The sequence below is a fragment of the Opisthocomus hoazin genome, chromosome 2 (genome assembly GCF_030867145.1).
Source record: "Opisthocomus hoazin isolate bOpiHoa1 chromosome 2, bOpiHoa1.hap1, whole genome shotgun sequence".
NCBI classification, from domain to species: Eukaryota; Metazoa; Chordata; class Aves; order Opisthocomiformes; family Opisthocomidae; genus Opisthocomus; species Opisthocomus hoazin.
In genome coordinates this window covers 42,185,287-42,208,979 of record NC_134415.1, presented here as the reverse complement: position 1 = coordinate 42,208,979, position 23,693 = coordinate 42,185,287, and the positions used below count along the sequence as shown (strand labels likewise).

The following is a 23,693-nucleotide window of genomic DNA, read 5'->3' as shown; positions in this document are numbered from 1 at the left end:
ATAAGAAGGTAGTCTTCTATATAGCAACACACCTTAGGAACCGCGAATCTTAAGTCCTTCCCATCAGTCAGGCACTAGAAGAGCAAAGGCCTGTTTCTAAGTCCCTTGTTCCTAGAACATGGCTAGGTATGTTTCTAAGCAGATTCTGGCAGGTATTTTATTAGTTCTTTACTACGCCAAGCACAAATTCTGTAATTCTTGCTTCATATTCAGTTCTTTTCAATTGAGAATTTGGACGAGTCAATCCCTTACAGCTCCTTTCAGACTGTCCACTGGAAGGAGTCTGCTTCAATGTGTATATAGTGTTTCTTCTAAACCAAAAGCACAGAAGACAATTTGAAGCATGGCTACCCTTGCACCTCAGAATTTCTTGTCCACACTTCTTGCTTGGATCTACAAAAGTACACCAGCAGCTGTAAAAACAGAGCATAGCTCCAGGACTTCTTACAAATTATTTCCAACATCAACATCAAACTAAGGAATAAATTCTCATCTCCCTATCCTTCCTTCTTCAGCAGGACAACTATTCATAAGGATCTATGCACCAAAGTTCCTCCATTCAACTTCCCATTAACAAGCAAGCCTGCAAAAGACTGGGAAACCCTTTGACTATTACTTTTTTAAATTAGCACTTCCTACAACAAGCTTTGCAGGACATTCCAGGGTTACGCAGCAGGCATAGAACTGATGTGCTTAGCTCCTGTCAGGTGTTTCTGCAGCCTCTGAAAACACATACATCCAGCAAGTCTCTGTCACAGCTGGTTTTCTTTGTTATTGCTCAGTCCAAAACCAGAGTCAGCAGCACCAAAATACTGTTTTCATGATAAAAAGATTTCTGAAACTTTTGATTTAAACTTCTCATTTTTCTTTACATGTCAAGGTAAACTTGAGTTTACTTTGCAGTTTGCAAAACAGAAGAGACTTAGATGGCCGCTGCATAACTTCTTAATTCAATCATTGAGCAGATTAAATTACAGATCAACTAATACTAGTTAACTTCCTATATATATCCATGCTGTTACATATGTAGGTAACATTCGGTTTCAGGCAAATAAAATGGTGCAGATTTAGACAGTCTTGTTTTGAGAAGCGTTTTGAATGTTTTTGCCTTTATTGCCAACTACATTTAAAGTTACTAATGGTAAGAGAGCAGAGAGCTCTTGTCTGAAGTATGCAAATACACCATGCAGCCATAAGGAACTGCAGTGTTTAGAGAGGAAACAAACACACTGAAGGTTCTCAGGGAAAAGCTTTCAGCATAAATGTTTGAGGCTTACTGATTTAATATTTTCATGCAGCTGTGTGTATTATTCAACAAACAGAACTCAGATCATGTAAAGTGAATTTAAAAAAAGAGAATGCAAGTCTAAGTTAGCACCCACCCTCTCTCCACATTGGTATTGAAAACATAGCCAACTGGTGTAAAAACATAGACTGCATTATTCTTACTGAATTATACTGATACACAGAAATATTTCCTGGACTGTTTACAAAGCTTATCCAGGAGAGAAATACCAGATAAATCACCCCACAAATCCTGCTTTAAAATTCATAATTTTTGCCAATCCAGCGAATTTCACTACAACACGTTCAAGTTTCTTCTCTAAATAAAATCTAAAACATCAAACTAATACAGCGTTTTAAGCATGAGATGTAATTTTCTGTGTGAACGGAAGATATGCAGTCATGCATTTAAAGTACTTTTCTGGATGAGGGCCCAAATAGAAGCCCAGAGGCAGAGGTGGCACTTGTTCTGTAGGTTGCCCTTTTAATGCAACTAGTTTGGATATTTTAGATGCCGAGATCAATGTTAGTTGAACACGGGGGAAAAAAGCAGAATATTGTCCCGGCAACTGCATTAGACCATCCATTTGTTGTAATGACTTTGGGTATGTCTAACAATCTGCAGCCCAAGTGGAGAAAGGACTGGATGGGGAGGGGGCATTCTTTCCCGTGCCCCAGCAAGATCGTTCTTTCAATAACGTTGGCATTTCTAAGCTTCCCAAATTTAGTCTTGCAGCTTTTTCTCCATGCAAAATAAAGTCAGACCCCCTACCTGCATTTTTTTTGCCCGACACTTGATATCAGCAACTTTTGGTACTCAGGACACAGTTTTTCTGCCGTCTTCACAAGTGGCTACAATGTTTTGCTCAACTCTATATGGACAATTAAAGTTTGGAAAAAATAGCTTATAGAAATTATCTCTACCCAGACATTTGATAATCTTTGAAATAATTACTGCATGCAGTAACAATAACGTAGGGCCATATCCAAGCAAGCTAAAAATCACTAAAATTCTTGTATTCACTTCCTGGCTTATTCAGACAAATAACTTAAGACGGTTTAACTAAAGGTATAGTAAACAGCAAGACAAACCACCAGGCACAGTGATTTTTGTTAAATATCTGGACTTAGCCTTAAGTCCAGAGAACAAAAATTCTGCAGAAGCCATGGAAGAAGCATATCTTGATTCAGCCCTGGAAATACGTTGAAATCTGAAGATGCAGCCATAGCACAAACTGGCTTTACGCTAAAATGGATTACTGCAGTCCCTACTTATTTTGAGACCTTGAAACAGGCATGTACATCTCTCTCTCTACTGGAGTTCTGCTTCACAGTAGTTTTGAATTTATCTACTCCTAAACTTCAAACAGCACAGAACGTGGATGCTTACACCATACCTATTTAAAATTTTGACAGTGTAAATTCTTGATATTAGCTTCATACTCTCAAATGATTTGAAAGACTGCCTCTCTACCGAGCAGCTACAACTATGAAAGGAAACACTTGCTGTCAGGTTCTACATTTAGACATGTCATCCAGGACTTGCAGGTACCACCTGCATTTCAAAATGCCCAGCTGGAGAGATCTGATGCAATTATCAGGAAGTGTCATGTTCCTTCTACGGAACCTATATTAAGATTAAATTTAATTCTACTCAGACAATTAGTAAATTTTGAAAAATTAAGAACTGTAAAGGAACCTTCCAGTATTTGTTTTGGCCTACAGGAAAAAAGTCAATAATATTTAAAAATTAGAGTTAACAAGCTTGCAACAATTATACTGGAACCAGATAATTGTCTGCTACTCAACTGCAGTTTGTAACTTGAAAAACAAAGAAAAAAATGCAGCACTGAACCTAACTTTTTTTTAAACAGCTTTGGAAGTAATATTAAGTTTGAGGTTCCTCTCAATAAAGTGGAAAGATGTCAAGGTGGAAGAAATACAGGGGGCAGGCAGTGAGGAGAGATGAATACTATTAAGAATCCAGATGGTCTAAATAGTGCAGGAAGGTTAAGAACTTTTTGTTCAGTTAAGTCCACAAGGCATTCCTATGAATTGGTTAGTCACCAAAAGATGAAATAAAAGGTGTTTTGCTATCATACTGCACTTAAAACACCCTGAACAGTACAAAAGGGAACAGAAGACGACACGTAGCAGACTTGCAGCCTTGACATAAATGCAACATCATTTAAGCAGTGTTGAGCAATTAAGTATCTAAAGTAATAAAAGCAACATGAAGTCAGAAATAAGGCTGTCACCTGCTTCACTATTTTACCATAGTAGTGCACATCTATTACATCCGGAGTAATTAAGAACTCTAGAAGCCTGGATTAGTAGACATCAGATGAACAGATATTTTGTAACAACACTTTATGCAGTAGTATTTGATTAAAACACCCTGCCTGTCTATAGACCAATAATTTATCACTTCAAGTTATGCATACCATAGGATCAAATTTCATAACAACCCTATGACTGTACACTAAAGAGTCAGAGTACCATTCGTACTAGTCCAGAGATGTTTTTCATCTACTGAAGGGGCCTCAATCTGGAGTTGTAGGAGAGGTACAACATGTAGCACTGCTGTAGCAGGGAAAAGGACTTATGTTTCAATTGCTTCAGTTGGAAACTGATCCCTAATGTGAAAATCTTGTTATTTTTTTTTACCACCAACGAGAAGGAGACATTGTATACGGTACAAGAAGGGAGACCTCCACCAAATCAGAGAAGCACTGGACCCACCACTCTGGAAGGACTGAAGAATAGACTGGAGGAAGCTAACTGCCTTTTTTTTTTTTTTTTTTTTTTTTTTAAAACACTGGGAGCCTAGAACTCCAAGAGCATTTCTTGCCTCTAGGTATGTTAACTTGACTCAGTTTTCACTTCATAAAACAGAGCCCTTGACGATTACTTGATTCCACCACCAGCCCCACCCCCCTTTTTGTTTTTTCAGGTAAAACAACGTGCAAAGCAATGCCCTTGCTAAAGCAAAAGATTTGAAAGTCTTCCATAATTTGACACTTCGCTTACACTTAATGTTTTCCTAATTATATATTATTCGTAATCTACCAGAAATTCTAATTTAATAGAGCTTCCCAAATTAATCCTCATCTTGTAATAATGAATTTCACATCTTTCACAATAAAAGAACTATAATATTTGGGTTTTGGAAGGAACTAAAATAACACTTTTGTTCAAAGATATACCATGGTATTCTGATGTCTACCTGAATCGTATGGATATAAATACCTGCTTTCTGAAGCTAACTTTAATAGGAAAAATGGTGAATTCACAGCTTTGAAACACAACAGAATGTTGGCAAAAAAGAAGTTAAAATCATCCATTTAAGCTGTGTTAACCATTTCTGCAAGTAAATGTAGAAAGCTGATGATTTCAGCCAAACAGTTAAATAACATTGCCCTCACCATGTCATGTACAAATTACCATCAGGAATGTTAATAGCATGTTAAACGTGTATGCCACGCACTAGTTCTTTCAAGAATTAAATTACATTTACGTTAACCTCAGGAGAAACAGAAGTTATTCTGCTTCATATACACAGCTGAAGGAGTCAGGATTAGCGTTAAGTCTTGAGCTTGGTTTATGGGCTTCCTGTACTTATAGTACAAAAGGAAGATATTCTGCACCCACTCAACCTAAAAGTAACATAAAATCTCACAAGAATCAGGACACAATAGTTTCTCAGCTTTATTATTTTTAAAACACGATTAAGTACCTGTCATATATTAGCCCATGAACACCATATTCTCTCAACTTCTTCCTGTTATCTGGGTCATTTGCATCATCACCCCATGAAAAAATAACTAGGCCTTTAGATTTGGCCCTTTTAATAAATGATGGATTCCTCAGCAGGTCTTCAGAGTGCACATTAATTCCCTGAAATGCAAAAGACTTCAATTAAAATCCATGTTTCTGAAACATCCTCACATCAGGATTTTTAATCTTTTGACACTTGTGGCTTCTTAAAATTTCATCCATTATAATAAAAAATAATATAATTAGTTTACTGATGGCACTATTCTTTAAACAATGTATTAAACAGACATTTAAAAAAAGGACATTATTTTGGCAGTTAACGTAAGTTAGCATATTTCTTTCACGAGGTTAGTTGTAATTTGAAGCATTAGTGTCAAAAACTATAGATTTACAACAAGTGGTAATAACAACTTAGTTTCATTTTATATTGCAGAGTAATACCAGAACTTGTCAGCTTACCAGCAAGTTTTCAAACTGTGCAAAAGTAATGGCGATTGGAGTTGTACGAGACCTAAGATCCATAAGTTCTGGATAAAGTTTAGATTCTCCTTGGGTGAGAAATAACACAGGATACTTGTTTTGCTTATGCCGAACCCTGTTAGAAGAACAAGTTCACAAGTAGCAAATGTGTTAAAAAGTAGGGGAATTCAGTCTTACTGTTTAAGGAGAATTATGCTCTTTACTGCATATTCTTCTAGTTCCTGGCTGGTGCAGTGAGAAGGTACTACAGCTTAGTATCAAACTGTGTGACAAACTGCTCCCTCCAACCGTTGCTTTTGCCGCTATTAGAGATTAAGATACAGTTTAAGGGAAGCTAAACTTCAGGTTGAACTCAGATCCACATCCTCAAAATGTTTATATAAAATCCTTGAAAACTGTTCAATTCTGTAATTTTCTTCTTAAATGCATGTTAAGACTAAAATGAAGATTCACGATAAGAGTTTGTAAACATGGTTAATATGCAACATTTAACTTTACTAACATATTTTTCGAGTCGGATACCAGTACAGTGGTCTGAAATGACAACAGATGGAAGCAAAGTTTTGGGATTAGCGCATTACACACTCTTACACATTTGCTTCTTAACTCCTACCAGTACCTTAATTTGGTTTTTTTCGCCCATTTACCCTTCAATAGTATTTTATCAGTTCAGTCTCCCATCAAATGAGGTGTCCATAAGCCTTTCACTGACAATGCTAAATCCCTTCTTGTTACAAAGTACTACAGCACACTGTTAGTTCGTATGTATCCCAACTGTTCCCCAGTTTGACTCCTAGGCTTTTTGTGTACCCCAGTACCTTCAATATAACATTCCACAAGACGAAAGCAAATCACTTCACCAAAAAAAATGCCAAAAAGCCCTTGAAAAAAACCCACCACAAAAAACCCAAACCAAACACAGGTAATCCAAAGCTGTTTCATTGTCTGTCCTTTTTAAAAGGCAGATATAGCAAAAAAAATTGTAACAGGATGATTTTGGTTTTAAATTAAAGCTTGCACACCCCTGAACTAGGACTGAAAAAGACTTTGTGATACCAGAAGTCTTGACCTTTTTTGTTGTGTCATGAAAGACTGAAGCTTTCAGGAAAGCACTTGACCAAAATCTAGTTTGACTTTGTTCTTCTATGTTATTTTTGGCACAGCTCAGATGGCAAAATGGTCTCGTTTCAGTTCCCAACTGTTATGGCACCCAAAGTTTAGGTACAATCAAAACATGTTATTTGTTTCCTGTTGGGTATTCTTACATTCAAAGTAAATTTTACGAAATTAAAAAAGCGTGTGTTTTCTTCTCATCTCCTCTTAACTTACATTGTACAAATATCTGCATTAAAAGAAGAAAATACAATTCTTCTTGTTCCAGCGTTCATCAAAACGGTTTTTAGAATAATATCTAGAAAGAGGTTCATATCAAAGTAAGTTGACAAGTTGCCATCCCACTGGCCATCCTAGAAAAAGAAAGAAGTTTCAGCTATTTAAATTAACACTTACTAAAATTATTTTAACAAGCAATGGCCCGTCATTCAACCTGAGCAAAATGAGAATTCAGTTTGCAAATCTGAAGACAGAAGTCACTCCCTTCAGTCTATTGAATGCTCATTACATCTCTACAAGACTGTCAGTCTGTGAGGTGCCGCTGAATTCTAACAGCAGTACAATTCACTGAAAAATTCACTGTCTTCCTGTCCAAGGAGAGAGTTTCTATGAAGTCTTTTCTAATTTTGAAGACACAAAGGAATTCAATGAAAGATCACTAAGAAAATATTACAGATATTTTGTGTTCTATTTCTAAATATAAATAGACAGCAATAAGATTTGTAGAAAATAAAGCAATATCCTTTTTGAGAACAGCAAGTGCCAAGCCTTCTGCAATTGACCTGTCTCTGAGAGCATTAGCACATCTCTATGCATACGGACTACCACCTACCACTCTACCTAGTTCCTCTCCCCCACTCCAGGCTTCCTGTCCTAGCCGTGACAACCACTTCTTTCTAGACCGAGCACTACGCAATCCAGCTGAGTCCGCAGTACTGCAGACTAGAAGGAAACAGCATTACTGCACCGTGTTGTGGCTGCTCCTGCACCAGGCCAGGAGAAGAGTTTGAATTCCCTGACACTTTTCCCATGCATGGCATGCCTGACCTGTTGTCATCCATTGACTTTAAAACGGGTCTTCTACTAAAAGCAGTCTGAGCTGCATTATGAACGCAATCATTTGCTAGTGTGGTGCTATTGTACTCCCAGTTTTAAAGACAGTGGGTTATAATAAAACAAAAGTCACATAAAACCCCAAACTTATGCCTTTGTAGCTCATAAGTCACTATGCCATTCTCATGGCTGAAGCTTGTAATTTGACAAAGTACCAAAGTAAATCGCATGTATGTTTACTTACCCTTTGTTGGCAGATCCATTTTATTTCTATGTTGAACCCAACATCTTCAGAAACAGACTCCAGGACCTGAAAAAATTTCATTATTAAGAGACCCCACAGCAAAGGAGGACAACTAAGCATTATGAGGATAATTACTGAGACAACTCCTTGGAATTTAATGCCAATAGGTCTAATAGTGGACTAAAAACCCAAGTTTTTAACATGTAACACAAGATACACATACACCTTTTTCTACTTCAGTTTAAAGTTAGGAAATACATAAAAATTGATAAAATCTTAAGGACAAAATTTTGACAAGGTACAAACACAAGTCAATTCACCTGAACATGTGTAAGAAATGTCCCATTTGCGCTCCTAAAGAAGGAATGTTTTTTACTTCTCCAGGATGTTTTTTTTAATGCAGAAAGTACCTTAAGTAACACATAGTCCTAAGTATGAAATCCATGAGCTTGACATTACGATGATAAGAACAAAAGCATGTGAAATTCTTGTAAAGAATTATTTGTAAGGTGACTTCAAATCAAAAGGTGAAGCTAACAGCTAATGAAATCAAGGAAGTGTTGGTAGATGATGATGCTTTAACCCTATAAAGATGACAGGTACAGAAGAAAGTAACATACCCTTTCTTACAGGAAGAAAATTAAATCTGGGGAATCAAAACACGTAGAGGAATTGAACCTCAGTAGTTTAGTCTATTACACAAAGTTCTCCATTTTCTGTAGTTATGCAGTAATCTGATTACACAGTAAAAAAATAGTGGGGCATATGACCTGTAACTGATGGATATTTTTATATGCTCTGACATAAGCCTATAAATAATTGGATATTAACCATCTCCATAATCCAAATGAAAAGCAGTATTATTGTATAAAACAAGTCCCTAACAGGCACGTTAATGAGCAGTTCAAATATTAGGAAAAACAGTAAGGCAAAAAAAAAAAATAATAGTTCTAGAAAAAAAACACACTGTAAACAGTATCAAACTATTTGGTCAACAGTTGTAAGTTGTTTCTGTGAAAAGTAAGCCAAAGCCCAGTGTTGCCAAACAGTCATATATGGGAACATACTAGAATTTCACTTAACATTTATCTGTGTCTGGCTCTGCTGGACGGCCAAAAGTATGTGATGAACTGGCAAAGGCCAGGGTTTTTTTTCAAAATTAGCAAACAACTGTTGATGCATTAAAATGCAAATGCCCAGATGTTAACCAGCTGTAAAACTGAGTGTACCCTGCATTATACAACTTGGGTTCATGAGTTAAGAAGCTCGAAAGATAGGCAAACTATCACTTTTAAATGCTGAAAAGGCTCCAGTGGCCAACAATAAAGCCTATGTTCTCAGTTCCGGAGGCCTAAACCCAAAAATTAATATCCCTTGCTACGTGTGCAAAGCTGGAAGAAAAAAAATGCATGTTTCCATGTTCCACAATCATCATCTCTATTGCTCTATATTCACTGCTTACTCTCTGCAGAGAAGGAAATGGCTGGGTCTCAAATGCAGAGTTTTCTTCTTCTTTAAAAGATGCTGAAGAGAAATACAGAATATTGAATCAAAACAAATAGCAGCACTGCTAATCTCAGCAAGAAAAGACTGGCTCAAAATCATGAGCCTTTAAATAGCTTCTCCCACCCCTCACTGTTTCAATCTCTGCTCACATCCAGTAGAAGCAGCCTTGTCTGTCAAGGCTTATAATTTATTTTTCTCTTTCCCCAGACAGGTAGGGTGTGTGAGATACTTTGCCGGTTTGCTGTCCCTATAAAGGGGACGAATTAAGGCTAAAAATTTACAGTGCCAATAAGACACTCTACAGCAGTTACCAAAGTTCTTGTTGGCAAGAGCTGCCAAAAAGGTACAGTTAGAAAAGCATAGGATGGAAACATTAGTGGCAATTTTGTTATGAATATTCATAAATATATATTTATCTATGCATTCATCTTCTACCCTCCTGTCCCCTCTTCCCAAGGGAGTAGCTTCTGTACAGGTATTTACTTCCCAGCAAAGAACTCCATGCACAAAATTAAAAGTAACTACATAAGCCTTTAGAAATGTTCAGGAAGAAGCCAAATGTGATTAGAACAAGTGACTACAACCATAGAATATATATCATTACATGGTAATAAATAAATCTCAAGATACTTGCAAACCAGTATGTACCATTGTGATCTTTTACTTTCAGGGCAGTCACGTGAGCCAGCTAAAGAGTATAAGAAGAGTAAAATTAACAAATACTCCACCCATACAGATGTTACTATATGTAAAATGTAACTGATGTTCTTACAAATTGTTTTTAAGTTTAAAGGTCCATTATAAGCATAGTTTTAGTTACTTGTAAAAGAATAAAGGAAATCCTAGTACACATTGCAATTTTGCTTCCAAATTTTAAAACAAAGATTCCAAGGAAAGCTCAAAAACAAAACTGAAAATGTTCTTACTGAAAATTCAGAAAACATGTTCAAGGGTAAAAACACACATAATGTAATGTGAAGAAGTCTGAACATTAAACCCTCCTCTGTCAAATGTTAGACTCCATGTTTCAAATCGAGTGCAGACAGAGGGCCGACAGTGGTTTTATAATGTATGTAGTCACATACTGAGATAGAATCACGTCAGGCATAGGGCCAACTCCCTCGCTCCGTTCAAATTCTCTCTCCACAAAAATGAGAAGACAAAGTAATTTCAAGTAAAAAGAAACATGTAGTTCTTGGACTAGCCAGGTGCTTCCTTGACTGAGGACAGATATCTCAGCTGGGTCTTCAGTGGCCTAGTCTCATCCCCTGACCCCCCTTTCACTTAGGCAGGCCACTTCTGTTCAGAAGATACGATGGTATCCAATTAAATAAAAACAATCAATTAGTTCTAGCCAGTTTGTCCAAGCCACACCATTGAATCATGGACCCTTCTACACCTCTGCATACACCTCCAAGGAGCAGTTCAACATAATGTGGATCTCTCGTTAACAGGGAAATACTGGAAAATTGGATAGACTGTGACAGACATCTTTCTTCTTCAACAAAGACTCTAAAGCACTGGCTCTCAGCCTTTCTTATTTTTTAAAAATTATCAATGTTAGCATAACGATATGGATCTACACAAGTTGTCAGACCATCTTTCTAGAAGATATAAAGAATGAAATTTAATCAAGTTGTAATGATGGTGCAAAAGTACTATTCTTGGAATTAGCTACTTGTTCTACTTGTAGAATTTTTAAAACTAGTGCTCTCCCAAACTATCTAGTTACTCTCAAAAAAACAAATCTAAGCTTCATATACAATTTGATCTACACATAGCTTATCATACTAGCCAAAGTAACAATACCTTCAATAACTGCAGCTGATCGAACGTGAGTTCTTTGACTGCAATCTCAAATAGTTCCAAAGGCTCCGTATCCAGTTTCTTTGAAGAGAAATAATACATAATTAAGCATCACTGAAAACCACAGAAAATCCTACATGCTTTTAATATGGTAACGTTAAAGGCAAATAATTTTTTATCTTTTATTGCTAAAAATACAAGTGATATTTTTATTATGAGTAAGATGATCAGTTTTCAGGAGACAACATAGGCACTCGGAGGCATAAAATAGGTGTCAATTTGAAAAAACAGGATTTGGTCTTTCATGCAAGTCAGAGGCTTCAATGGTTTTTCTTCAGAAATGATAAGCACATCTATTCTGTAAAAACTTGATGAGCTAATGTATTCAGGAAAAAAGTTTGCTTGCAAAGAAATGCAATACTCCAAGGCAGTTCAGTTTGTTATCGTCTATCCGATGTCTCAGAAACTACTGAAAAAGAGACGAGTGTCCTGGTAAAACAAACACGCACACACCTCATCCCAAAGTAAAGATCTGGTGTCGGAAAAAAAAAAAAATCTGCCATTCCATTTTTCACTTCCCCTCTTCGCTATAAAGTAGTTTTTACTCCACAGGACAATAATGATTCAATATACACTGAATATGCATTTTGCTTAATCAAAGTTTCATTTCCACAACTGCTCAATACCAAACTTCTTATAAACTGCAATATCGCAATAGGTGTGAGAGTCTGATGACACAGACTTAGTGCAAGAATAAAGAGAGAACTTATTTTGCAGTCTGCTCTGCCACGCTATCTTTGTTTTCACTGCCAGAACTAGAAAGGAAGAAAACTGGAACAGAACAGAGTCCAACTGCTTTGCACTGCTGCTGAACCCAAATATTCTGGCCTCAGCAGAGAACATGCAACAGACCAGACAGAAAAGCACTTCGGTGTTTTTTTGAGTCACTGGTCCTTATGCCTATGGTTCTCGTGTTGTTAAGGTGTGTCACGTCACTTTACTCCATGAGAACATTTAATTGTTATGCTTCATAAAACGTGGGTGATGAAGAGGTTTCTTCAGAGCACCTTTTAAGGAATGCTTATCTGTATGTATGAGTAACAGTGCCGTTCACTGCTGCTTATGTTATAGTACTCGACACTTACAAATATAGCAGAAAGTAGTTTTTGGTTAAAAAAACAAGGAACAACTGCAGCCTTATGAGGTCAGCAAGGAAAGGAACAGGACACTTGCTTTCAGGAGCCATTTTCCTTCTCCCAGAACCTCTGTCTTAACTACTTTCCTTCTGTTTCACCAAGCAATCCACAAGCAGTTCTTTAGCCTCACTTACTGTCCCAACGAGACATGAAGTATATTGTTTACCTCACAGTTAAAGGATAGAGGAAAAGGCAGAAGTAAAAAAATATTAAAGAAAGATTTAGAAAAACTGATGGAAGCCACGCCCATTTGTGGCCAGACTCCCTGAATGGAGGAGATCCTCGTTTCTTCCACTTGTTTGCTTTCCATCTACTGGCCACCACTATGACACTGAACAAGGTAGACTTCAGTTTGACCTAAACAGCATTTATGAGTACCTAGCTGCTTAAGAGAAGTATACATTTAAGTATCAGCATGAGTGAAAAGTCATGCTGAGAATCATGCTAACTCTCCCTCAAAAAAGAAACAACCAGAAGTTCTTATTCTGACAGTATAAAAGAGTCCTAGAGGTGCTGAATATAGTGGAGTTGTCTGCATTCTTCTTCCAAAGCATAAATAAAGAAGGTAAAAAATAATTACAATGTAGGCTTGAAGAGTCTCAAACCATGTATCTGAAATGCTGTTGCTACAACAGCAAAAGGAGAAACTCAGCTTCCCCGCTCTATTGTATGCACACAGTAATGTTGCGTATTTATTCCCATTCCATCCCTTGATTTTCCAGAATTATTTCTGTGAGAGCCTGGCATTTTAGTTTCTGAAATGGTCACGTTTAAAGATAAAATACAAATATCCTCCTCTTTACCTTTTTCATGGCCATGCAACATGTGAGGTCATGGTATACAATAGGAATATGATCTTTAGAAAGATGTACGTCAAATTCCACATATGCAGCTCCCTACAGAAAATTGAAAAATACACAGAACAAAACAAAAACCCATTAACTATTTATGCACAAGGTCTACAGAACTGCAGACAAGTTGCCAAGTATTCACAGGTCCCAGGCATCAACGAGAAGTATGGGGAAGTATTTTAATTACCATTATGCAGCTCTGATTTATAGCTTGCTTCATCTTATAAACTCTAGTAACATTCAAGTATTGCAAACTTGCTTTCAGAGCAAGGCTAAGATGGTATTTTTAAACATAGATGCCTTCATGATGCCCCTCCTCCCTGCAGCAACCTACCCAGAAATCAACAGCTACTGTTCAAGAGGAGCATTTAGTAGCTGCAGTTTTCTTTTGCTCTGCAATCAATGGATGATGCTTCAGACAATGTGTTCAAATTATACTCAGGCTCCCAAATGAGAGAAAGCTTTCAGCTATGACTCTTGGGGAGTACAGCACTCCAGAATCAGTAGCCAATGAGCAGAATACTCGAGATTCTGCTCCCATCCCTTTAACAACCTCAAAAGATGTTTGGTAAGAATCTGTGTGAGCAAAGTACCACCTGAAAAGGCTTAGGAACCCTACAAGTTCAGCAGCAGGTGATCTCATAGCAGTATTTTATGTGACTGTAACCACAGCTCTTCCCTTTGAAAACAGGAGCTGGACAAGGAACCTCTGAATGTGCTTCTGACTCCAGCTTCTCTGCTGCAGTGTCTCACTAGATCTAGATCAGTCTTACCACGGACCATTTCAGTGACCGGGATTATTGGAAGGAATAAAAGTGACTACCTCAATCACAGAATTTAGGCATCTGAAACTAATATCACCCAAACTGAAAGTCTCATCTTGGGATTCCAAGTCTTCATTGTAGCAAGAAGTGAAACAAAGAATTGTTTTATTCTACCAGCTCAGTTCCCAAGTCTCATTTTTCGGACACCAATTTTAGGTAGTCAGCAGTCCCCAAGCGAGACCTTTGCCACCAGAGAGCATGCTGACAGACTAGCAGAGCCAACATTTTATTCATTTGTTCAAAATTATTCCAACCCTATGTCCCTACAGGGTTGAGATTAAAATTTTCCTTGTATTAGAACACTACCAGAACATATTAGATGAAAGTTTCGGGTTTTTTCCAGAAAGTTGAGAATGAGAGTCTAAACTATCTATTAGATAGATAGTCTAGGGTGATTTGATGTAATTTTATATCAGTGCAATTACCATTCATTGTATTGAATCATAGAAATTAAACATAGAAACCAAGGTAGTTTTAAGTGTACAGGTACTATATGTGTGCAAATGAGCGTACATACGTGACTGGCAGCATTCCTTAGAGAGGCAATAGTGTTCTCTTGAACTTTAGCAAGTCTGAAATAACAGCAAAGAAAAGGGTTTTTGTTAGATTCAATGCACTCTGTGCCATGCTGTAACAACATAAATATGCACCAGAAGTCTTTGTTTTAGAGAACACCCATGTTTGATATTGAAGTGACTTAAATGATTATAGGTTGTAGCTTTTTATTTTAACTGTCCGCCACCTCAACTGATATCAGTAAAACTAAACATAACTCCCCCGCTCAGATTACAATACAAGTGAACTTACTTAGCTGTTGTTGTAGAATTTCCTGCTCCCCTGTGTCCAACATCTAGGGTTGTTCTTGGTTTCCAGTATTTTGCGTATGAAGCCTTCATATCACAAGTGTACCCCTGGATTGGCTTAATAATTATGTAGTCCACTACAACAAAAATAGCAAATGCTTCACGTGTCAAAAAATAATGGATGACTTCCAGTAAAATTATCTATATCTATTTGCATCAACTGTACCTCTAACTTTTCCAATTGTCTTCCTTGGATTTCTGCTCATAATAGCAAGTGTAAGAATTCCTGCACTCTTCCCGAGTTCTGCAATTGTGGATGACAGGAGGCAGGCAGAACCTACATGACCTGGGAGCACATCGCCTTGTACTACTTTCTCACCTAAATCTTCCTAAAAACAGAACAAACAAAAAACCAAAACACCTACTGTTATATGTAAGTGAGAATTCTAAACACACTCTTCTTCCTTGCTCCTCAGGAAGATACATACAGGCATTGAGGTAACAGACATTTCTTTTGTGTTACAGAAAACGCCAATTTCAGGCTAAAAATTGTTTAATGTAACAGTGTGCTGCAAATTACAATCAGGAATATGGAATTGTTGATGGAAATCTACAAAATTCACGTACATTTGTTTTTGAAAACTTAGATTTCAAAAGCTTTTCAGATCAAAATTGCATGCGTGGAATAGTCTGTCTTATAAAAAGCTGAAGTCATGTTCCGAGCAAATATGAACTGGAATAATATATATGCTTAAAATAACTTTGCATTCATTTGCAGAGAAGGAGGGCAACTAACAAGCAGAACATGCACTTGACTATAGTCAAATTCAGGAACTATGCAGCCACTTCACAATTATGAGCGTAAGCAATAAGGCATTTTTTAGACCAAAGAGAGAATGCTTAAGACTCTTCTGCATAAACAGTATGAAGAGAAAAAAGTTGTTTTCTTTTAAAAAGGACTTTGAATATTAAGATCTCTCAGGGAAAAAAAATGGAGTGCAAAACAACAGATGTAGTAGTGAGAATCCACAAATACCCACTTTTAATTTGCGCTAGTTAGTTCAGAGTAATCTCTTCTGTTTATAATTTAAAAATTAAGATCAAATAAATGTAATGTAACTAGTTCGTACACACACTGTTTAGATTCAAGAAGGATAAGCAAAACTCAGCTCTGATAAAGGATAAAAATCAAGCTAACCTAACTATGTGCAGTACTGCACATTAAGATTTGAGTTGAATTTGTACTGACTTCTAAATAAGCAGAAACTGCAAAACTTTCTGTGCCACATCAAGACGACTCACAAAACCTTTCTGCAAAGTGGGCTAGTAGCCAATAGTCTCGTAACTTGTTTGCACAAATCCAAAAGGCCAAGAATATCAGGCAACGGACCTATCCCAACAGTGAAATCTTCATGATAATTGACTCCAACTCCCAAAGGCAGACTGGAGTTGCTTCTTAGTGGTAAAGAGACATACCTCAAAAAAATCAAAGATTAGTTCCAAGTTATCAGGCTCCATGGTTTGTATTGTGTATTCTATCCATCGGTCTGGCTGCAAAGCATAACCACAGTCTGGCTGAGAGTGTCGACATTTATATTCGTTGTTACTTATTAAGGAGAACTCCACAGTGTTTGCCATTTTCTGAGGGACAGTAGGAGATGTTTTTTCTTGGCCCTCTTCGTCATCCTCATCTTCCTCTAGGCCTTCTAGAGTCAATTTTACTCTACTCAACCAGAAATACAAAACAAATGGTTAAGTCACAAGAGTGCCTTTGGAAACACTAAAGAATTAGAAAGAGCAGAAGCTCATACAACACACTAGTTCTTCTCAAGACCATCACCTACAGGACAGCACTCTATGCAGTGGGCCCTCACAAGAGACAGTCTGCAGCTGTTTAAGTCTTATTTTAGCCAGATTTAAGTGCTCAAGTGACTTCTAAAACTGGAACTTGGGTAAATGAGAAAAATATACTAGTGGTCTGAGAAACAGCACTCCACCAAACTAACTTAATGATTTGAACTGCCAGATAGACAGCCTTTCTCCACAGATTGATACCCACAATGCCAAAAGGCTAATAAAAAGCACTGAAAATAGCAGTAATCATTAAGATCAATACCTGAACATTGGTGGCTGCTGCTAAGCGTGCACACACACAACTTTAAGTCTATCTGAACACCGATAAGGCAGATAAATGTATTCTATTAGATATAGACAAGATAGTTTCAAGTAATTAGTAAGTCCCCTGAGAAATCCTAAACGATCATTTCAAAGTAAACTGAATGTAATTTCTCAAAAATCCTGAGAATAAGCCTCTAAGGCTCAGAATTCATTATTATACAGAGCAAACCTTCCACAAAGAATGAATTATGCCAGTGATGGAAGCACAGAGTAATCCAAATCCCCTTCCAAAACATCTCGGCAATAGGTGGGATAAAGAGTTATCATTTAGTTGGATGCCAATTCACTAGTAAAACTGAAGCTGTATCTCAAAGAAACAATTACAATCACAGAAATCCTTTACACTAAGTCCACATTCTTAATACCCTCATAAAAAAAAAAAGTCACAACACAGATGCTCCACAAACTTGAAAAATGACACTGCCATAGCAGGTGACAGTCACAAAGCACTACCTGGCCAGATCTAACTTTTTATGCAGGATGTGGAAAACAGAGTATCTAATGAATGCATCCAGTTTATCAAGTCTGGATTTCAACCATCTAATTTAGACAAGCATCAGGCTTCAGAAATTGCTGTCTCTACCTGCTATAACACACAAAGGAAAAAATGAAAAGAGAACAGGACACAAGTATTTATTTAATACAACATTCTTCAGTGAGAATTAACTTCCCCTCATCAGAAGAGCTGGAAGTGTGTGAGTGAGGGGGATTAAAAAAAACAAAACTCAAGTGTCAGATCAAAACATGGCACACAGTACAGAAGTAACTCCCAAGTTAATCTGGGGATCTGTAAATCACTTTGGTAGTGGTATGCTGGAAGCTGCTCATGCATTACAAGCTCAAAATCTGATTTCTAGCAATTAAATACAAATTTGTTTGCATTTTTAAAAATGTTTTAAATTAAACAGGGAACCGTAATCCTTTCCAAACAAGAAGATGGGTTGTATGCAACATCAGGAGTGGGAAAAACAGTGTTAGTCTGTCCAAGGATCTGAGAACTCCTGCTCCCCTCTTTCCCACTGCTAAGAGTAACACAGGGCTAACATACTACCAAAAATTGCTATTGTAAAAAGGCACTTTTGCTGAGGATTGTTAGCAGTAACAATCATCATGCATTCAGAAACATGTCAGGCTCTAGTTAAGGAGAGGTTTTTGTACATCCCTACTCATTGTTTCACAAAAAAAAAAAAAAGTGTGAAAGACACAGAAAACAAGCCTACACTACACACTACAACGATGTGTGCTGGGATAAAGCTTGGCAGCTACAGAGCTCCAAAAAAAATGCACGCAGGAAGGAAAGGGACCAGGAGAGAGTGAGGGAAGAGAGAGCAAGCTCAGCTCCCAGAAATTCAAGAGGGATCAAGCACCGAGGGCAATAGTGCAGTCCTCAAAACATCAGGACTAAGACACTCACTTCTCTCAGTCAACTATGTAGTTATAATAGTGCCTTTTTTTGAGACACCTCTGCAGATACAACCATCAAACTGATGTGAACAGCAACAAAAGAGATTAGAGAATGCTATTATCTCTGCTATCTATGTTGACTGGGTAATGCCAGGGAAGAATTAATCATATATTAAATGGAGAGGGTTGTTTGGTAAGGAGAAATAGTAAGCAACAAAAAACCTGGAAGCCTTCTCCCTTTCCTTTCCCCCAACTTCCACTTCCATTCTACTCTCTTTGAGAAGTTAAGAAAAAAGAACAAAGAAGAAAACTCTCTGAAAGGAAAGCAGAGAACTACTTAAGACCACTACAGTTCCAGGCAAGAAGCAGAAAACGCCAAGGCAAGAAGCAGAAAACGCCAAAGCAAGTATGGAATAAGTATTTGTGAAAGACACGTTACCTACTGCTTAACTTATGCTATCACATCTGCTTTATACATATTTAATAGCAAAATAACTATCAGAAAGGAAAGAACTGAAAAGTATTAAGCAAGCAGTGAAGCTAGAATAGTTTTTAGACTGTTTGTCTTCCTTTGTTGAAATAAAAGAAACTCTTTTGACACTACATTAATAATAAAATGAGGTAACTGAAACACACCACTGATTTAATGTTATTGCTGTATTTTGCAAAGTGTTTAAACACCTGGAAATTGGCCACATCGTACACCCTTATTAGCAACCTGAAATTAATTTGAAGGCTACTTTAATTACATTAAAAAAAAAAAATCACTGGTATTGACAATTAACATAATAAATTGCAAATTGAGATGAGCAGACTCTTACCTAAACCTTGACGTTTTAAATTTCTTCTTAGATATCACTACAGGAGGTTTCTCAGAATAATGTAAACGTAATCTTATTTCTGTCTGACATGTCAGCCACCCAGCATCCACAGTTTCAATACCATCTGTCAAAAATTAAACAAAAAAAGTAGAAGACACTTTAGTAGCTTTATTTTCTAAAGGGAGATCTCGCATAATATACAAAATATAAACGCAGTTCCTCTGACACCATCTTCCAGACAATCCTCCTTATCACCACCCTTATTCAGTAGTATTTCCAGAGCAATTATTGAGTGCATTCTTTCACTTGTCTTTTCTGAAATACCCAGAATAGACAACAGATACTGCAGTTGTTTGATGGCTTTTAGGGGGATTAAATAGGAACAATGATCCTCACCAGCTTCATGTGTAAACTGTCTGCAAGAGAGCACTAAGTATTCCAGCATTAATTTTATTTACGGTATCAAGGGCTAAGTTATGTCTCCAAAGGTACATATAACATTCCCTTGTCGTGGGTAGCTCATCATAGTCAGTGCCAGTAAAGCAGTGCAAGTCTGCAGGACAGGATACAGCAACAGATATGATGGGGAAACAAAGCACCGAGGAAAATCCTCAACCTCACCGCCAGGACAAGGAAAGCCTACAAGCAGCATAGCCAGAAAGCACAAGCTGCCAGCCCAGGTGCTGAAGCAGACCCCACAGATTTGAAGAGTTCTTAGCAAAACATATCTTTTGATGGGGGTATGAAGAAAAATGGAAAAGCTTTAAGACAAGATGTATGACACATGACAGAGTTACCTTAGGCTCCAAGGGATTGAGCGTTAAATAAAAGTTAGAACTGCCAAAAGCGAGACATATGCACACACAAGAATATCAGGTTTGAGCTTATGATAGATTTTGACAGTTATGTGCCTAACCAAAGAGGCAGACTGTGTACATTTAGTATAAGTGATATTTTTTTTCTAGACAGAAGAGTTTTTTCTATGGCTAGGTTTTAAAAGCAAGTTAACAATCTATTCTGTACTTCAAAAAAAACAAACCAACCAAAAAAACCCACCAAAAAACCATGCTCATGATCTCAAGTTCACAAATTTCAACCTTTAACACCAGCACACTGCCAATATTTAAACTCTTCCCAGCAGTCTTTTATTAACATTAGAAGAGACTACAGCCTGAGTGTGAATTCACAAATGCTGGATATAAAAATAACTGTTATAAGCAAAGAAAACAATCAGGCAATTCCTGTCAAAACTAACTTAGTATTTCAAATATTTATCAACTACAATGCTTAGTCTTGTTAAAATTAATTATGTGAGGTAAAGGTCAATATCTATTACTTACTACGGATTCCAAAGTATCCATCGTCAATAGTAATTTCATTTTCTAGAATTAAAAGGAAGGGAAAAGAATGAGAGAAACTAATTAGTATTCACATTATAAAGAATCATTACCAAGTTAAATTAATTCTACTTTTCCACTTTAAAAAGTATATCTAGTAAAAAAGTAGGAAAACTGAAACAAAGAATAAATAAGCATGTTTACTGCAACCTTCTATAAAGCTTTTTCCCAATTTATGCTTTTTCTTAGTTTCTGCAAGAAAAACCAATCAACACACGAACTGCCATAAGATGTTTTATCTGAAGTAATCTGAACTAAACAAAGCAAGAAGGTTGTATAATTTCCTAGTTTGCTGAAGTACTTTGCTGATAATATCTACATCCTACTAGAATCTAAGATGCTTTTCTTGTTAGTGTCAAAGACATTAAAGTTTCTTGCAAACACAGAAGAAAGCTGTCCTCCTGCACATTTATAGTTAAAGCTTCTAAATCAAGTTAGTCACAATTAAAATGCTTATTCTGCCATGTGACAGAAATCAACCTAGGACGAAATATTCAAAACACTCATTTCAAACTTACTTTTATCCTTACACTCTCCAAAGTTTTAATAACTGAAATCTTAAGGCACTACGTAAATTCACCAGCATTAGGAGAACTGCAGTAGTCTAAATAAACTATACATTTCTCAAAACATAAGTCTTAACAAAATTTTGTCTCTACACCCATCAATCCCATTTTTTTCTAAGAATCATCATGGGCCTGCTCTCAATTTGTAATAACTACAGGCAACAATTAAGGATCATAATGACCAAATGCTAACATCCTGGGTTTGATGCATTTTCTTAAAGACTACTTATGAAGCATTGTGTATTACTTGGGGGGTGAAAAAGAAAATCCTAACTGTTCAGAATGAAGTTATCCAAATTTAGAGATAAAGTCTAGACCCTGACAGAGGGTAGGCTGCTTCCCTTATCAGTTACTGACAAATATAGAAACATAATTTTGTTACAGGGATAAACACTTAACTAATTCAACTGAAATAAAAAAAAAAAAGAGGGGAGGAAGAACATGATCATGGTACTATTGACAATTAACAAACAGTTTCTTTAATACCAGCTTCTTTCTGAAAGACCTATTTTTTCAAGGTATCAGGAGGTATTTAATAGATGTAAACTCCTAAGTATGGAGAAAATAACATTTTACATATCCTAGGAAAGACCACGCAATAAAACATGCCATCCCGCAGCAGCATAAGAGATCTAAATTGCAAGCTACATTCAAAGATTATTTCAGTCACTCTTAAACTTTTCCCCTTTTCAGAAAAGCATTAGGAACTTGTATGCAAGTCTGCATGCCACCTTTTCTTCCAGCAAAATAGATTTCAGCTAAATTGCCAGGTAAATAAGCCCATTCATGTTTATTTACATTAATCCAATTACTTAAAGAAGCCAAATTAAGAATTTTTGCTTTAAAATTTTACTAATGAAATAGTAGCTAAATAAAAACAGCAGTGACTTCACACCCTCCCCCCCTCCCCACATGTTCTCTGAAAAAATAATATGGATCCTTAGTCTCAAAGAATTAAACTTACAGAAAATTATTCCAATTCCAAATTAATAAAAAAAACAACCCACATCATCTTAAGGATGGCAGCAAAGAATTTCATATCCACTCCATTTTTAAGCCACTTATTTACATATATATTTTGAGAGTAAGGCCCATGTTGTGCTAAGAAAAAGTTTATACCTCCAACACATTAATAAGTTTAAGTATTTTAAAACTATAGTTATCAATCCCTCTAAACCAATGTGCAGCATATTAGCAATCTTATGCATATGCCTCAAACAGATGCAGTTGATGCCCATACCTAAAGGGGTAATTGATCGTGGTTGTAGATGAGTCTCCCACGTGTGAACTATGACTTCGCAGGGACCATCGATAGTCTGTAATTTAAAAGTTAAACGTCTGCAATAATTTCTTTTGTTATATCTGATTTTCTACCCATGAAGCTGTTTGGGATGGTTGTGAACTAAACTTACAGATTTAAGAAAGCAAAAGAAGATGAAGTAGTGGGGAGTGGGAGAAGAGAGAGAATATGAAAGAGAAAGAAAGAAAACAGGTCAGGCTCATTTCTTAACCCTGCAACTGCTGACGCCATCTGATGCGTCAGGTCACACTACATGTGACAAAACTTGTGACAAAGTCTGACAGGGTGGAGAAGTTACATGGAATTATTAAATCGTTACTGCTTACAGCTACTCCACTAGACTACTTTAGTTTCCTTCCGATACAAAAAATAAAGTGTCCCTGAACTCATTAAGAGGGCTTTCTTTTTTCTTAAGATGCTACAGCAACAATTTATAAAAAGAATTCACATATCCCACATCTGATTCCAAATGGGACTCAGCATCTACTCGTGCAGTTAACAGTTGCAGTGGTGGGTTGTCCCCCAAAATTTGCTTGACTAATGCAAAGTCTATAAAATACAGTTATTTTAGTTGTGGTACAGAAGAGCAAATTACCTACCATCTAATCAAAACATAAATGATCAGAATTTTGCTGCCTTGGAAGGAAAAAATACACTGATACAATGCAATCAGCCAGCAGTGAAGCCCCCTGCAGTCCATTCCATTTGCAGCAGGATAAATTAGATTCTTTTGCAAAAAAGTTACTGTCCCTCAAAAGCCTACATTAGCTGACAAATACAGCCAAGACTCAGATCAACAATCAGAAGAGTAACTCAATCTCATCCTTCATAACTATAACTTTGAAATTGCTTTCTAGGTTACAGCTTTTAGGTAACCACTGGCTAATGACAGAAAGAACATGCCTGATTCCCAGCTCCAGCACCCTAAGAAGCTGCCCCTTAACACTGCGTGGTTCTTACTATCAGTCAAAAGAACCACCGTCAAATAGCTGCAAGAGTTTGTCATTTTGGTGTTTTGGGCCTAAGTAACTCTTCTTTCCAAAAAGACTTGCTACTATTGACTTATTACATATTATTGCTATTACATATA

At 36.8% G+C, this 23,693-nt stretch overlaps 1 protein-coding gene across 3 annotated transcripts in view; it reads right to left on the bottom strand.

Moving 5' to 3' along the window:
- The window catches only part of GPCPD1 (glycerophosphocholine phosphodiesterase 1), a 45,828-nt gene that overhangs the window by 3,326 nt on the left and 18,809 nt on the right, over positions 1-23,693 (bottom strand). For 2 of the 3 annotated variants that reach the window (XM_075413379.1, XM_075413378.1), the window contains exons 5-19: positions 22,544-22,619; positions 20,681-20,722; positions 19,341-19,464; positions 16,414-16,660; positions 15,164-15,326; positions 14,942-15,074; positions 14,652-14,706; positions 13,263-13,355; positions 11,267-11,344; positions 10,106-10,145; positions 9,414-9,475; positions 7,952-8,017; positions 6,871-7,007; positions 5,521-5,656; positions 5,021-5,181 (exon numbers count right to left, since the gene is read on the bottom strand). In XM_075413379.1, coding sequence (XP_075269494.1) covers positions 5,021-5,181; positions 5,521-5,656; positions 6,871-7,007; positions 7,952-8,017; positions 9,414-9,475; positions 10,106-10,145; positions 11,267-11,344; positions 13,263-13,355; positions 14,652-14,706; positions 14,942-15,074; positions 15,164-15,326; positions 16,414-16,660; positions 19,341-19,464; positions 20,681-20,722; positions 22,544-22,619 — 1,613 coding nt within the window. Of the gene's footprint in view, positions 1-2,056; positions 2,157-5,020; positions 5,182-5,520; positions 5,657-6,870; positions 7,008-7,951; positions 8,018-9,413; positions 9,476-10,105; positions 10,146-11,266; positions 11,345-13,262; positions 13,356-14,651; positions 14,707-14,941; positions 15,075-15,163; positions 15,327-16,413; positions 16,661-19,340; positions 19,465-20,680; positions 20,723-22,543; positions 22,620-23,693 lie in introns of all 3 variants that reach the window. The other variant, XM_075413380.1, reaches the window with a different exon arrangement.